At 34.2% G+C, this 18258-nt stretch overlaps 1 protein-coding gene across 1 annotated transcript in view; it reads right to left on the reverse strand.

Moving 5' to 3' along the window:
- Positions 1–13827: 13827 nt before the first annotated feature.
- LOC110026611 overlaps positions 13828–18258 on the reverse strand; it is a 14213-nt gene continuing 9782 nt past the window's right edge. The window contains exons 3-5 of the mRNA XM_020727616.1: positions 14520–14629; positions 14195–14309; positions 13828–14074 (exon numbers count right to left, since the gene is read on the reverse strand). Of these exons, the coding sequence (XP_020583275.1) occupies positions 13990–14074; positions 14195–14309; positions 14520–14629 (310 nt within the window). The 3' untranslated portion in view covers positions 13828–13989. The remainder of the gene's footprint in view (positions 14075–14194; positions 14310–14519; positions 14630–18258) is intronic.

The following is an 18258-nucleotide window of genomic DNA, read 5'->3' on the forward strand; positions in this document are numbered from 1 at the left end:
TGTTAAAAATTTTTCCGAAGTTTCACTATAGCTTTTATAAAGCTGAAATTATGGAATTCTTTAAGTTAAATTTGCTAGCACATGTTATCAATTTTATATACTATAAAGATTAAAGAGTTACCTGAGGAAAAGTAACATTTAAGTTTGGGGAAATTGATCCACCTCAAAATAAAAATTTTAGCATATGTTTTATAAGCATTTTATGTACATTTTTAATGATATTTCACTTTAAAGGAAGGTATTTTGCATGTTTTTGGTTTCAACTACATGGAATGGACACGTAGAGAAAATGAGGAAAAATGGAGCAAAAATGATGATTTTTGTGTGGCGCTATAGCGCCACCCTTTAGCGTCATAGCACCTCAATCAACTGAGGATGGCACTTATAGCACCCCCAGACTAGCGCTACAGTGTCAGTAACTACCTTTCTAGAATATACATCTAATTTGGCTAAATTTTGGAGGGGTGTTTGAGCAACCCTTGGTTATTTTTTGTTTTATATTTAATGAGAAGGATTTGGCCAAATTTAGAGACCTTTTGGAGCCTCAAAACTTTAATTAAGCAGCAATAGTAAGTTAGGTTTTTCATATTTTGTGTTCAAGTGTAAGTGTGGGCGTGTTTTAGTGTGAAGAAGTTTGGAGATTGGTGAAAGGAAACTCCAAAAGTTTGTTTGGGGAGAAGACATAGGGTACTTTGTATTTGTCTTTAATTTTTTATTGTAAGACATCGATTTTAATGCAAATGTTTTGTTTTTGTTTAATCTCCATGAATTCTTAGTAGGTCACTTTCTTTCTTCTTGCATATGAAACTTAATCTTGTGGGATGAGAATGATTTAAAGATTTCTTTTTACTCTTAAAAATGTAATGGTATTTTCACCAAATCTTCATTTACTTTACAAATTGGCCACTTGTGAGGTTAAAATCTGTTGAAAAACATAAAGACCTGGGAGGGCTAGGATTTCACCTAACTAGTGGATACCACACTTCATTTTAGGCAGAACCATTGTAATCACCTAAGGGGGAGTGCAAATAAATAGGGAGATAAGTTTTGATGGGCGTAGAATTGGTTAGATCTAGAGTAACAGGCTAGATTCTTATCTATTTAGCTTTTTGTTTAGTACCCTGACGCTGGGATTTGGTCATTACGGTGGCATGGGCTACGGGAATCTAAAGGTGAGAGGCTAGATAGGACTGATGTGGAGTCGAGATGATAAGAAAACGACCTTCAGTTAGCTAATGTTCTTTGCAAGCACTGGGAGGGGGTAGAGAAGAAGGTTAGCTTCTATTTATCAAAATACCTCAATTTTATCTTAAATCATTTGAATCCTACATAGATTAAAATTTCTTTGCAAGGGAAAAGATTTTGCATAAAATCCAAACTTGTTGTTATATTTTATTAAGCTATTACATTTTGTTGTTATTTTCTTTTTTAACTCTTTAAGCAGTGATTTTTAGAAAGCATATCATTTTAGAACTCTTATATATTTAATTTCCAGTTTAAATAGAATTTATGTGAATTTATTTTTAGAGTTATCGCATTCCTCGTGGGATCGATACTGAGGTTTTTAAGAAAAATGCTATATTACTTGAAATGATATGTATACTTGTGTAGTACCCCTAATTTGAAAATCTATTATATAATTCATAAATCATTCTATTTGTTCACTCTAGCCGTAAGATATAAATTGAGAAATATTTTCTGGCAAGATTAAGGAGATTAAAAATACAAATAATTGCGAGTCGGATCAGCATCAAAGTCTATTTTTCAAAATAAGTGAGATTTTTGCACTAAAATAACTATTTAAAACTAAGTAAAAATGAGAAAAATATAAGTCCTCCTCTGATGTTTTAATTTACCCGTGAGTGGGGTACTAAGAAGGTTCCAAAGTTATTTGAGTTAAATTTAAGCAATTATGAAGTGGAGAACCTTAAAGACAAAATGGTAATTATGGAATTTGAAGCTCCAAATATAATGTTGGTTAAATCAAAGGGTAAATGGGTAATATTGATCATAATGAACTCTCTTAGATGTTTGAAACATAAGGGTTTAAGAGGTAGAAACCAACTCATCACTTTTATCCGATAAGGTTAAAATTGTAATTTTCCTAAATTAATGTAACTTGGAAGTTAATCTAATTGGATGATCCTAAGGTAGTGGCTTGAGCTAGGAAGATGATACTTGAGCTAGGAAGATGATAATTTTGATAATTTACTCATTTGAAACCCCTAATTGGTGATTAGATGATAGGTTCAAACTTTTGATAAGAATTAAATCCATTTAATTAGACATTTTTTATTTATCCTGAAAATTTAACTTAAGGGCTTGATAGTGAAATAGGCTTGATCTGAATTTTCTTAATGAGGTTTAGAACATGAAACATAAACGATCATGAGTACCTTTAAAACACTACAAGCCCAACTTTAGTGATGACCACAAGGTTCTTAATAATTCAGCTTGCCCCTAAAGGTATCCACTTACATAATTCCTACGTAGAACATCAAGTAATTATGTATATACTCTGCTCATGGGAAAATTAAATCATCAAAGTTCATTGAGCATAGGTTAAAATATCACTACTGAATCTTAATTTAACTTCTGATGATTAATTTAACATCATAATAATTTCAAATGAACTTTAAATGATTCAGAAGATTTTAAAAGTTGTTTAAAGTTATGCCCCGAACACTTTTGCGATCTTTTAGATATTTTGAAGGACAACTGAACTTATTATACTTTGTTCAAGAAAATAATCCTTACAACTTTTAGGGACCCACCAAATTATGTCTTAGGACCCGATAATTCATCTAAATCAATAAAAATGCCCTACACTACTTATCCTACATTAAGGACCCAATGATCAAGGATTTGAGTCTTCCCTAAGGTAGTCAATTCCTTGCAAACAACAGAGAATATTTGGTTTTTTTTCACATATGGATCATTGGGCTTGTGTAAGTCTGAGGTCTAGGTGGCTAGGGCGATGACGATAATGCTAATGTATGTTAAATGAGGGAAACAAAGTGGGATTTGGAATAATATCTCCTACCGCAAGAACTTTCAATAAGAGGAGAGGATAGAACCGACGATATTATTCGTCAACTCTTGATAAGATTGTTGCCTCCGGTACTTTTAGGCCTCTAGTAGTCACAACTCATTTTGAGTAATTAACTTGTGGACTAGTTCAATATTCTAAGAAAGAGATCCTAGAGAATCTGAGATTTGAGTTCAAGATAATTTGTTTTGGCTTGAAATGAAATGAGAATGAGGAATTAGACCTCAGACGATTTCGAAGAGAAAAACTTCAATCATTTTGATTTGTTTGAGGGAAGAAGGTCAAATCTACTACTTTGTAAAAATAATTCAAACAATAATCCTTTTTACAACATTGTTACTTTTGTCTGTTAAAGTAAATTCTGCATACATGAAAATTAAATTAAAATGAAAACTTATGAAGGTCTGTGGTTAATCACTTGGATTGAGGTTAGGAACTGCCCTCCGTAGCTTATCAGGTTGGTAGCTTTTGTTCAAGGTTAGGAAACACACAGTCCAGCTACGAGCCCCCACCTTTACCAATGTCATATTATGTGACCACGGGTTTTCTTTCACTTTTTCATGTTTTCTTACAACTCGCTTTTTGAATTTTCATATTGAATATTCCAGTTTACTTTTATGCAATTTATTTAAATTTCCTGCAAATATATTATGCTAACTATGCAGCGGCAGCAGATGCCAAGGTACGCATTTATGTTTTATGTATTATACTTATTTTATTTACCTTATAACATTTTCTAACTGCGTTTATTTACTTTACATGCAAAACCAAACTAAAATTGAAATAAGAAAAACACATTTTTAAAAATTAAATGTACACCTTCAAAATAAAAAACGATCATAATAAACTCCTTTTGGGTTTACAAGAATTTCTCAGATGAGGTAACCTACGGTTACTAATGGGAGTTCTTCGGTTTAAATGAGCTTGGTAACTTGTTTAAACCAAGTAAACTCAAGAGAAAATAGTGGTACCGGGATGATAGAACCGTAGGATTTTAGCTGATGTCGCTTAACATAAATTAAAATTCCACCAAAAAAAAAACTTAAATAACAACAACAAACCTGACATATATACTATAAAACCAATAAGCCCTATACCTGGAGATGTTACTTTGACGAGGAGCTTGGAGCAAACACTGTGGGTAACATAAAGAGGACATATAGAAGAACAACTTCAAGAGAGCAAACAAGATTGTCATCAGAAAAAACCTTTCCTTATAATTAAATAATAAGCCATAGGATTTCAAGCTACTTCCTCTAGCACGGCATAAATCCTCAACTTATCATTAGGACTTTGCACAACTATGTTGTGCAATTTAAGCCCTAACTTACTTTAGGCTCTGAGGTTGTCGTTCGTTGCGACATAAACCCTCTTATCTTCCAAGCTATTTGTATGACCGTGTCATGCAAGTGTAAGCCTAAAATAATAAAATTGGCATGATGAAATATTTAATAATATTTCCTCAAAATTGAAGCCAAACCATAGGATAGCTTGGGATCCGTGACATACTCTAATTCTACTTCTTTTGGACTCCAAAAATAATTGTTCATATGTTGAGCCCTTCCTCATTTGATATTGCTTCGTCCGACCTTGAAAATCTTAAACTTTGAGATACATGAAGACAAATACCTCTGATCTAAATCAAGAGTTTTTTTAAATAAATTTGATCATTTGAGATGTAATTAATTATAGGGGTTTGTCCTTATAGGAAACTTTGCAACCCATCTTAATATAAACTCTATCTAATCTTTCATATTAAATAAGAGAACTTGTGGCTCAACATAAAAGGTTTCACAGACTAAAATGAATGTCATAAATTTTTTAGTTTATTTAATGGAGCCTCACTATCAAGTAACGTGTATATTCCCTGGGATAGATGCATGGCTTGTAGTCTTGTACTCATTTATTTAAACTATTATCTATATGAGATTGGTCAGTTCTCTATTTTCAAAATTTAAAATACTATTTTCAAAAATTTTATATATATATATATATATATATATTAAATCAAAGCAAATAGCAACTCTCCAATGTTGAAGACCGACAGCTGCATAAGAAAACTCCAAGTTTGGCTCCCGATGTAATGGAGGCATCGTCTGTGAATAAGGTTCAAATGGATCTGTTGATCATCAAACATTCCTCTATTTCATGAGGTTCAGAGAAAACAACCAAGAAATCAACGATGGCTTGTGCCTTTATCACTATTAAAATAATGTAGGAAATATCAAACTCGCTAAGTTCAACCGCCCATTTGAGGAGTCGACTGAAATGCTCTAGGTGAGTAAGCATAGGCATCAATGAATGGTCTATGATAACTTTTATTGAATTTACTTCTAAATACAGTTGGAGTCTGTGTGTTGAAATGGCTAAAGCAAAATTTAGTTTCTCCATTGTTGGGTACTTGAATTCCACATTCCTAAGGACTATGTTGTTATAATATAATGGATATTGTTTCTAGAGTTCTCCCTAATCAGAATTAAGCTGAGGACCTCTGGGCCTACCCGCGAGTAAAGGGCGAGTTTTTCCTTTGATCTCGGGCTTTGGAAAAGATGGGGAGAGGTGAGGTTCTTTTTTAGGTTTGCAAAGGCTTCCTCTCATTTGGACATTCATTCAAAATGTTTTGGTTTTTTTATGCACTTTAAAGAAAGGAGAACATTTTTCTTTTAAATTTAGATATGAAACAATTGATCCCTGCTATTATGTCTGTTAATCTTTGTATCTCTTTGGTATTCCTGGGGGATGACATATCTATAAGTTCTTGGATTCTTTTTGGATGGGCCTTTATGCCCTTAAGGTTTAGCAAGTATTCCATAAATTTGGCCATTGAGGCTTTGAATGTGCATTTTAACAGATTTAGCCTCGTGTTAAATTTTTTAAGAGATTGGAAGGTTTCTGTTAAATCATCTACAAGTTGTGCGGCCGACCAACTTTTAACGAACACATCATCAATGTACACCTCAATATTTGTTCATCTTCTTATTAGCAAAAATTACATCCATGAGGCGCTAGTAAGTTGCCTTAGCTTTCTTAAGCCCAAAGCATTACATTGTAATAATAGATCCCATCACTAGTAATAAAAGAAGACTTTTCAACATCAATGAGGTGCATCTTTATCTGGTAGTGCCTGGAGAACGCATCAAAAAAATTGAGGACTTAATGGTTGACCACTGAATCCACCAGTGTATCAATCCTTGGCAGTAGGTATGCATCCATTAGGTAGATCAAATTCAGGTTGGTGAAGCCATGCACATCCTCCACTTGCCATTCACTTTTTGCACCATTACGACATTGGAGATCCAACTTGGGTACTGCACCTCCCAGGTAGTACCATCTCTCCGATAGGCTCTGTCACAACGATAACTTAACTTCTAAATTTTTGCTTCCTTGAATGGGCTAACGGATCAACATTTAGTAGGTGACAAGCCATGTCGATCAGCACTCTAGGCATTTCAGTCACCTTCCATGCAAAAACGTCTCTATTCTTCTAGAGGTTTTTGATCAAAAACTCTCTATGTTCTGCATCAAAAGCTTCACTAATCAAAAAAACATTTACTTGGCTCTCCCTCATCATCTCAGATTTGTAAGGTGGCCTTATTGGTCTCAAGACTGCCTCCCCTCAGGTTCTAAATATTTGGTCGTGCTCCATGTTACTTATGGCGCGTAGGTATGAAACCCAGAACTATTTTTTGTTCTCCTAATCATGATGACCTCTCCATCGCCAATAAACTTAATTGTGATGTGATAAGAAGAGACCAAAGCCTTGAAATCATTCAGGAGTGGTCAACCGAATATGAAATTGTATTTTAGGGGAGAATCAACTATGAGGAAGTCCTTTGTCAGCGTAAATTGTTTCTCATCTTCTCCTCAGCTGACTGAGTGCCCGATCATCCCAAGCGCTTCTTTCCTTTCTCTAGAGAAATAGTACAGTGGCCTATCTGGTACATTGATTCGGTCGGAAGAAATACTCATCTTATCAAATTCCTGCTTAAGCAGTACATTCACAAAGCTTCATGTATCAATGAGAATGCTTTGTATTTGGTAATTATTGATTATGGTTGTTATTACAATGACATCGTTATGGGGGTTTTCCTTTGGGGGAAGATCCTTGACAATGAAGTAGATGAGTGGATGGCCTTTGGATTTAGAAGCAAGGGTTGTGGCATAGAGTTCCCTACTATGTTGCCTCTATTGGTTTGCTCGCCTGGGTTGTTCAGTTCCTCCAAGTATGGTAGGCATGAAACTGTGATGTGGATAGCATTAGCACGGATAGGTCCATCGGATGCTACCCCCGCTGGGGCTTTTCCTTGCCTTTGATTCATGGTTCCAAGGGTGACAAATTTTTAAATCTTCACATCTGTCATTTGTTCCTCAATCACGTTCTGGATGTTTCTGCTCTCTTTCATGTCATGGCCGTGGTCCTTATGATACTTGCAATAGCTCTTACTGTTCTGGAGGAAATCTTTGGTTCACTTTGGTGGCCCATTTCAGAAAAACTCCTTGTCATGAATTGTGTCGACTATCTCCGCTATTGCCACCTTCATGTAAGTGGTTCTTGGGACCGCGTGATCATATCAAGGTAGTTCATTATACTAGATCAACCACTAATTATGGGCCTCCTCCTGTCTCCTCTTGCCGCCTTGTTGATGGGATGAGTTATTGTAGGGACGGCTTTCATGGCTCGGTTGGACGAGCGGTTGTGTGTTTTCTCTTGCTTTCCACTCTCTACTCTGTGATGGGCTCTTTTGATGTCTTTTCTCGAAGGGATCAGGAGTAGTTTCATGAGTACATATGCATTTATTGACAATCTCTATTAACTCAGCCAAACTTGGGGCTCCGTAAGGTTGAGATCAAAGTGTAATCTCTCTGACCTCAATCCATGCATCAGGGCAACCTGAGCCATAACTGGTAATTACCCCCACTAGTAATGCGTTGAACCACCTTAGAGTGGATTATCTTAATTTTGTAAAAATAATTTGCTCTTGAAGGCATATGGGATCTTCAACAAGCAAATTGAAGATACGAAAGAAGCAAGGTGGTATTTGGGGTCCGAGCATTCTTCACACGACTCCAAAGTGGGCAGGTTGAATTTTATAAGGGTTTTGGCTTCCAAGATCTGTAGAAAGAAAGCATTCTCTCGTTGCTGCAATACTTCAGTCTGCACAAGTCATTGTCTTTCCATCATTGGGGTGGATCTGGCGCTGCCTAGGCACAACATTTCCTCAACCCTCTCATGTATGTGATTTTTCTTTTTCCTGTTGTGCGTTGGTGGTTCCTCTTATGAGGAAGGTTGTGTTTCCAGTTAAACTTGCCCTTATCCTAGAATTGAGGCCTCTCTTAAGGCAACAACTACCCTACGTACTTTTGCAAAATGTCCTGACATCTAGTTAGTAATCTTAGTCCTCAGGTTTTGTGGTCCTTGCTGGACGAATTCTTCCATGAACTCTCTAATGCACCCTTCTTCCACGAAGTTCCTCTGACTGGTTTCTTCTTGTTGTTGCTGCTATTGCACTCCTCTTCTTATTGATGGCATTCTTCCACGCTCACCGCACATTAAAGGATGTTTAATCTAGAAGTGTCTGCGAAATACACCCAAGAAAAATAGCATATTAGGAAGAAGAAGATGAAACAGTAGAGAATGATAGAATAGTATGTAACCCCTTATTATAGAATGATCCCTATTTAAAGGCATAGGGATAAGAGTGTCAGAATTGCAGATTTGTCCCCTGTTCATTATCTTTTGGCAACGTTATTTTAGTAAAACTTGGGGGAAAAAAGATAAAATATTACAAGATCCATCTAACTGATATATGATATGCTGACATTCCTTCTTGTCAATCGACTTTTCCAGGTGACGCGTTGATGCAAGGTTGGCCATCTCAAGTAATGTCGATCGGTTGGATTCTTCTTTAATGATCCTCCGACCTGTTAGATTGCGAACTGACCAAATGGTTCAATACCTGGTCAGTCGATTGATACTCATTTTCAACAGTCATGCGCATTGATCGTCTTTCTTCATCTGATCGTTATACTCCTTGAGATCTGTGCTATGTTGTTAACCAATTGTTTGATCTCCTAGCAGTCATCTTATCCCCTATTCTTTGAATTGCTTTGTGATGTCGTATTTTTTCTAGTATAACATATTAGTATTCATGTATTATAGTGCTGGCCTATATTATAGCAAATATCTTTATAATATAGAAAAACAATTAACGCTGGCCTGTATTATAGCAAAGATGACTGCTAGGAGATCAAACGATTGGTTAAAAACATAGCACAGAATAGGGAATTAATCTTATTCCATTAATGTTGGCCTGTATTATAGAAAATATCTTTATAATATAGAAAAACAATTTTAAGAAAAATAATATTAAGGGTTTGTTTGGGGCAGCTACAGCTTATCCAGCTTCTACTGATAAGCAGCTTCTTCTCTACTGATAAGCAGCTTATCCTGATAATCTGCTGATGAGCAGCTAATCCAGATAAGTTGTCTGGCTGTTTGGTTTGCGCTTATGAAAAACAGCTGATTCTGGAAAATTAAATATTCTGCCCCTCTTCTGAATAAGCTGTTTAGTTGCCCCAAACATGGCCTAAGTTTACTCTATTGTTGAGATAATGAAAATTTTTTAGAGTTGTATTGCTCAGAGTTATTTAAAAAATCAATTTGTTCAATATTCTATGCCTAAAATGTCAATGTTTTTATGATTACATTGTTTTCTTCAATGATATATTTGGAGTCCAAAATAAATGTGTTAAGATTACCCCATTTTTATCATCTTGTAATGCATTATTTCACTAGGACCTTTGCCCCATCCTTTTCCTTCTCAAATGAGGATGAAACCACGGCATGGGAAACCAAAATAATGTGGTTCGATTATTAATCACATAAGTGCATCTTAATACTTTGAATTAAATATTCTTTGTGAAGATTAATATCAATGTTTAGTTCGACAAAAATATTACTATGATCATATTGCAAAGGCAATATGTGCATAATGCTCAAAGTTAAAAACTTTGTTGCTACTTTATCTCTGTTCTTTGCACATATATTAATAATCTTTTTCCTTACAAGATTGGACTTATGATATGTGGCCAAGATATTCCTTCGTGTTGTAAGATGCAAAATGTAACAATTTGAATATGTGTTGTTAAAAGATTGGTTGGAGTGCATATTACGTCAGGACTCCGAACGTCGACGTGTTATAGGACTATTCCGCTATTTTACAGGAATATTCCATTGTAAAAAATGAAGTGTTATTCGAGTATTACGGTGTGTTATTTGATTACTTTGCGGACTTTGCGGTGTTATTGGAATATTCCCCCACGTTACTTGATTTGGGGTTGTGTTATTCGGCATATTCCCTGTGTTATTTCAATTTCCACTATGTTATTGGAATCAGCCCCAAATCAAATAACGCGGGAAAATATTCCAATAACACTTCATTTTCTACAAATAACGCTGATGGAATATTTCTATAACACAGCGATATACTCCTAAAACACACCGACTATTGCAATCTGAACGTAGCTCTACGTTCGGAGTCCTGATGTAATATTTTTTCGATTAGCTGAGACTATTCTTTTCTTTTTATTTTCATAAAAAATGATGCATTTCATGTCAATATTTGTGGAAATAAAAAAATTTTAAGGCTGACATGTTGCAATCGAGAGACAATAAAATTAATTTTATTTTCAGAGATGTTAAGTTGTTTCATTCAATTACTGTGTGGTTTACATCAAGAGTAGATAGTCCACCAAGGACTATTATATTAAAGAAGAAAGCAAATTTAAGTGGTATGTACTTAATTTTAAAAAGGATTATTTAGTAATTGAATTTAACAAATAGTAATTTAAAATAATAATTCATATTATCACTTTTTCCAATGGCCACAAAGGCAAGAAAATTTTTTTAAAAAAACAAAAAAAAAATTGTTTGGTTTTAGTTATTACTTGGGAATTTTATACATGAAAATAATAATTTAATAAATTAATTAATTATTCTTACAATGATCAAGTTTTGAAATAGTAATTACCTATTCAATGGCCACACTGTTGTTGTTTGAAATGATGACAATGATCATATAAGTTTAAGGATGTTAAAATTAGACCAGACATCAAACCGAAAGAAGGAAAGATTTATTGATTCGATCGGGATTGAACCGGGGGTTGAAACTTATGACATAAGAAATATAAAAATTAATTAAAGATGACATAGATAACATGATAATGATATATTACATGCAAATGCAAACTAAAAAGTGATCAAAATTGCATTATAAAATATAAAACACACATAAAGATAAATTCAATAATTTTGAATATAAAAATATTAAATATTTGAATGACTAACCTCAAATTTGTAGCTAAAAAAAATGTGATCCTTCTTTGAAATCTTTTTTTTCGTATTTCCTTTTTTTAACGTTTGATAATCTAAAAGTAAAATGTAGATGAGAGAAAAATTTAGATTAATTAAAAACCTAAGGAAACTTAAAGTTCGCAACCACAAACCATTTCTCTATATTCCTCTTATAATGTCAAATATCACTACCCAAAGAGGAAGATAAAGCAAAGCACTACATTCCTCTAAAACACTCCATCATTTTAATCACATAATTTTATTTATATAAACTAGTCACATTTTTGTATAATAAATCAAGTAAGTTGAATTAATTATTCTTATATTAGCTTTATGTAGAAAAAAATAAGGATCACCCCAAACATACATTACAATTTTAAATAAAAATATAAAATAATTTTTATATTCCTTCCACCAAATCATTCATAAAAAAGAAGGCAATGGAGTCTCAAAAAAATACCCGAGTATTAAAAACCGCGACCGGTTCAACCCCGATTATGTCTAGCGTCCGGACCGACTGCCCTACTGGTTCACGGTGTGATCGGTCCAACCGGCTAGTCCAGTCTTGTTTTAACAACCTTGTATAATTTAAAAAAAAGCAAAAAATAGTTTAGTTTTAGTTATTATTTAGACATTTATACATATAAAGAAGAGTTTAGTAAATAAGTTGTTTTTTTTTAAGTAATTCAAAATTGAAATACTAATCATCTATGAAATGAAGCATGTATGGTTATAAACAATGTATTTCATTTATATTAGTAAAAAGAATTTATTTAAAGGAAAAGTACTCTGATAGAAAAAAAATGTTTTTTTTTTTTACATTAAGAGAAAATCTTAGTTGAATTTTTTTATAAGAGGAGCACAATATTATTGAAGATTTTTTTTTAATTTGAACAAATAATTTTGATATTATTTTCCAATTATTTAGAAATACTAATATCTACTTTATATTATTGTAAAAATTAGTTGAACTCTATTTTATTAATATCGGCTTTATTTTCTTGCCAATTTTTTTAAAAGAAACGAATCAATAAATAATAAAAATGCTAAAATATGAAAATTTTATACAAAAAACCAAAACATCTATAAAGTGACTAAAAAGAAATACAACATATTACTCTCATGTTGTATACATATATGTTGTTTTATGGTCTACGATGTGTTTTAGCCATCATGGCTCTAATGCCTAGAATGTAATAATTTGAAGCACACTATGGTCCATCTCATAAGTGGGGTTGCCTCTCTTCTAAAATTAGAAAAAATATTGTGTCCGGACAACGTATGCGATGCACGAATCACGCACGAGATTTTTTTTTTCTTTTGTTTACTCCGATGCATCTCGCAAAACTTTCCATATGATGACTTATCCGAGTACCAATAATGTCTCTATGCGGCATTTGTCGAAAGATGGTTATGATCAATGTAGAAAGAAAGATTGATGAATTGCGAATTTGCACTAAATATGGCTCGCATGCGAAGCGGTATTAAAATAATGCTCGGTAGAGAAGTGATGATGTCAGAAAGGAATAAGGGTTATTATCAAAGATGTAAATGAAGGTAGCACTGTGGCTTTTTGAGGCAATAAAGAGTTTTTGGGTTTTCTATAAAAAAAATAATATGTTTCAAGTGTGAGATATACTAAAAAATATAAACTTTTTGGGTTTTATGTTATTGCATGTAAACCCATATTTCATAACTCAAAACTCAAGTATCTATTTCCTAACAAATAAAAATAAAAAAAGTCAAAACATGAAATAACATGTATCCCAAAAAGATCCAATTGTCTCCATCTTTAAAGGTGGGATAATTCTTCACATACATTCATTACAACAACAACAATAACAAAGCCTTAATCCCCCTACGTGGGGTCAGCTACATGAATCCTTTTTCTCCATTACGTCCTATTTAGTGTCATATTTTCTATTAGTTCTAGTTTTACTAAATTAAGATCATTTTTTATACAATAAGCCCAAGTCTTCCTAGGTCTATCTCTGCCATTCTTAACACAAGTCGAATCTAAAACATCTACTCTCCTAATCGGATCATCAGATGGTCGACATTTAATGTGCCAAACCATCTAAAACGACTTTCTTGAATTTTGTCTGTCACAACCCTATCACGGATATATTCATTTCGCATTTTGTCTCTAAGTGTAAAGCCACTCATCCACCTAATCATTCTCATCTCGACAACACTTAACTTATTATTATGCTTCTCTTTTAAAGGCCAACATTCAGCGCCATAGCGCATTGCAGGTCTCATCACCGTCATATAAAATTTTTCTTTCAGTCTAAGCGGTACTTTTCCTTGCAGGTCTCACAGACATTCATTGATAATCTAAAATTAAAAAGCAGCTGATAAATTTTAAAATAATTAAAGATGACCCAAATGTTGCTTCTGAAGTTAAAAAAAAAAAATTAAAAGTTTAACAAAGTGATAAATCAGGAAATTAGTTAAGAGCCATGCAGAAATACAGCTGTTAACTCCAAATTGATTACAGATTACCAATGAACACATATCATCAATGGAAAAGCATTAAATGCATATCACATAACCTTAGAATAGGTATAAAAGAAATGTACAGATTTCAGTGAATTCTTCGGCTCAACTGCCACACAAACTGTTCTGCAGCAGCCATTGCTTGAGTTGCAGAGCCTATAGAACCTTCGTACCTGTGGCAATTCATTAGCATTAGAAATAAGATGCCAAGCTCGCAATTAAAAGCTTTTGGAACTGGTAAAAGACAAAATTAAAATAACCATTACATTAATTAAGATAAATTATGTCCTTACATTGCAACTAAAAGATAAGCTGCTATCTGCATAATAATAACACCTTCACCTGCAGGTCTAGATGTATTTATACACCTAGCACAGAACCAGTGCTCATGTATTGACGTGACTAAATCTGTCATTAAAAACCCAAATAATAGCATTATATTTCTGAAATAAATTAACTTTAAGGCAGTTATATGCATAGAGCAAGTGCAATAAAGTTCGATGCGCATAAATTTACTGCAGAAAAATATGAATTGGTGGGGCACTATTTTTAGTTACAAACACTAGTGAAGAAGAAAAAAAAAATCAATCCATTAAGAAAGCCCATACAGTTACTCACATTGGCTTGATCCTAGAAAGAAGAACTCAGTTTGGAGATTGTTCCGTTTGATAAAATTTAGGAATTGTCGTAAATCAGCAGGCTTGAAATTTGTACCTTCTTGTTCTGCTCTGTGAACAACAAAAACAATCAGGCATCAAGCCTTGAGAAAGAGCATGAGTCGGAAAATTTCCTATAAGGTAAAAGTGGGGTTCTCCCATCCATTATAGCATCGGCATAATGGAAAGCTAGATGCCAGCGCTCAATTAGTAAAGCAATTTTTTTTCATATTTCTTAACATAATAGCAATTTGAAGTTTAATAATCACATCACCAACTGTGACCCCAACCAAGACTGCAAATGCATTGAACCGGGCAGAGCAAATGCTCCTTCGAGCTCTAGCTCATTTATCAAAATCTTGTTTAAGCGCAGCTCAAGCTCAATTCAAGCTTTTGTTGACTGTATTCAAACACGGTTCATTTAAGATCATGACTATTTTAGCTCAGTTTGAGCAATAAGTTCGGTTCATATTGTGATTATCGAGTTTATTAAGGAGTATATTGTTTAGCAAAATAAAAGAGCTTTATCAAGGTGAGCTTATAGAGCTTTAAACAAGTACCTTTTTGAAAAAACAAAAGAACCTTGTTAAGCAAAATTTTACTATCTTAAAAAAAAGAATTAATTTAATAAGCTGCTTAAACATGAGAATTAGTCTAGCTAAATCTTTTAAAAAATGTATTCAAGTAGAGGTCCCATGTGAGTTACAAGGCCACAAGGTAATGCAACTAGGCTTCATGCAAGGATATTGTGCTTTAAACTACACAAACAATACTTCTTCAAACAACCATTAGATGTGGAGCTAAAAAGCATAAGCCGGCCTTGTGGGTTCAATGGGTAAAAGAAAAATTAGAATAAAAATCCAACTAATTTGCAAAAAAACAATGATTTTTATAACCAAATCAACCATACTAGTTTCAAATTGAATGAACAAGTTAAAATCACCTTCCAATAAGAATCAAAATTTTATTAATGGGGTTGAAGTTATTTTCTCTTCCACTTGTACAAGTCAATCTCCAACAGCTTAATATTACCATCATCAAACTTGTTTACAAGCTATAAATAATAATGTTTAAGATCATAAGCAAATCAAGCAATAAGTTCCAAATGTACTCATTGAATAAACGAATATTTATAAAAGTATACAAACTGAACTGTAAAGGAAAACTTTCTATTTCTTTAATTACTTAATTATAGAGTTTTTGGAAGCATAGTCTATATATATATATATATATACTTAATTAGTAATATATTTAACATAGCAAAGATTTTTATGATTAGATCTCCTCTAATTTGGTTACATAATATCAATCTTTCAAATATACAAGTTTCCTAGTATCTAAGCATTGGATTTAGTGTTTTCCATAACACTCTCGCTCAGGCTAGAGCATAGATATTTATCATGCCCAGCATATTATAAATATAAGCGGCCCTAGCTCTATTAAGAGTCTTTGTGAAGATATCCCCTAGTTGTTCCCTAATCTTTACATGAGCTGCAGAAATTAAATTTGTTGGATATTTTCACGAACAAAATGATAATTGTGAATTTTTAAATAACTTTCTTCTCAATGAATACATAGATAATTCACCTATAAATAGGCGTTTACAAAAAATAAAACAAGGAAAGAAATCTTCCTACAATTAAGTAATTCCTATAATTATAGAATAAACATTAATACCTATAATTAAGAATTACTATTTTTATACTATCACAAAATATAGCAAGTACTAAATAACATTAAAGTAAATAATAATGAGCGTAATTCCACACTCCCCCTCAAGATGGGTTGTACAGATTGTACATGCCCAACTTGTTGGTTAGCTCATCAAAACTGGACTTAGGGAGAGCCTTGGTGAGAATGTCTGCGGTTTGGTCTCTAGAAGGAGTATAGACCAATTCAATGATTCCATTGTCCACCTTCTCTGAAATGAAGTTCCGATCAATCTCAATGTGTTTCGTTCGGTCATGATGAACAGGATTCTTTGCGATACTTATTGCAGCTTGATTGTCACAGAACATCTTGATAGAATTTTCTCCCATAATTCCAAGCTCTTTGAGAAATCTTTTGATCCACATTCCTTCACAGATTCCAAGTGCCAGTGCTCTGTATTCTGCTTCTGCGCTACTCCGAGATACCACCGATTGCTTCTTACTTCTCCATGTCACTAGATTGCCGCATACATACGAGCAATACCCAGAAGTTGATCGTCGGGTGGATATATCTCCTGCCCAGTCTGCATCAGTAAATACTTCTACCTTTTGACTATCATTCCTTTTGAATAATAATCCTTTCCCAAATGTCATCTTTAAGTATCTTAAGATACGGTTGACAGCTCCCATATGTTCCTCAGTAGGACAGTTCATGAATTGACTTACTATACTTACTGAAAAACTTATGTCTGGTCTGGTGTGAGATAAGTAAATAAGTCTTCCAACAAGCCTCTGATATCGTCCTTTGTCGACAGGTAAACTATCATTCTCCATTCCAATCTTTTTATACGGGTCTATTGGAGTGTCTATTGGTTTGCATCCAAGCATACCAGTTTCTTTCAATAGGTCCAATGTGTACTTCCTTTGAGTTACGGCTATCCCCATTTTGGATCTTGCAACTTCCATTCCCAAGAAGAACTTCAAGTCTCCGAGGTCCTTGATTTCGAATTCATGGGCTAGAAACTTCTTCAGCTTTGTCAATTCTTCAGTATGATCACCAGTAAGAATGATGTCATCAACATACACAATAAGAACAGCAATCTTCTTCTCTGATCTTTTTGTGAACATTGTATGATCAGTCTGGCTTTGAGTATAACCGCACTTGATTACTGAATTGGTGAATCTGGCAAACCAAGCACGCGGAGATTGTTTGAGACCATACAGAGATTTCTGGAGCTTGCATACTTTGCCACTAGGGAAGGACCCTTCGAGACTAGGCAGTAAATTCATGTATACATCCTCTTCAAGGTCTCCCTTAAGGAATGCATTTTTGACATCAAGTTGCATAAGGGGCCAGTCTCGGTTTGCTGCAATGGAGAGTAGGATTCTAATGGAGTTCAGTTTGGCTATTGGGGCAAATGTCTCTTGGTAGTCAATTCCGTATGACTGGGTATATCCTTTTGCAACCAGTCGGGCTTTTAACCGATCTATGCTTCCGTCTGCCTTACATTTGATTGTAAATAACCACCTGCATCCTACTGGTCTCGTATCCTTGGGCAAATCAGACACAATCCACGTTCCACTCTTTTCTAGTGCAGCAACTTCTTCATTCACAGCTTTTCTCCATTCCGGGTGTGAGAGAGCTTCTTGAATAGAATTTGGAACCTTTACGCTGTCAATAGCAGTTACAAATGCACGATAAGCAGGAGATAACCTCTCATATGAAATAAATCGAGCAATAGGATGTTGAGTGCACGGAACATCAGAATCATCTTCCACAGGCGGGGTAAGCTCATTAGTGTCTATAGATTCCGTACCTGAGTGGGTTTCAGAGGATTTTGGAGTCGGATTAGATTCTTGGACAGCAGCTGGAAGCGGTGTTAGGTTCTCTATTCTTTCAGCATTTCTGTTTCGTCGTATAGACCCGGAGTTCCTGAGGAGTGGGTTGTGTAGACTGAGGAGGTTGAATAGGAGAAGGTGTGGGTTGTGTAGACTGAGGAGGTTGAATAGGAGAAGGTGTGGGTTGTGTAGACTGAGGAGGTTGAATAGGAG

This window comes from Phalaenopsis equestris, unplaced genomic scaffold (genome assembly GCF_001263595.1).
Source record: "Phalaenopsis equestris unplaced genomic scaffold, ASM126359v1 Scaffold000385, whole genome shotgun sequence".
Lineage (NCBI taxonomy): Eukaryota > Viridiplantae > Streptophyta > Magnoliopsida > Asparagales > Orchidaceae > Phalaenopsis > Phalaenopsis equestris.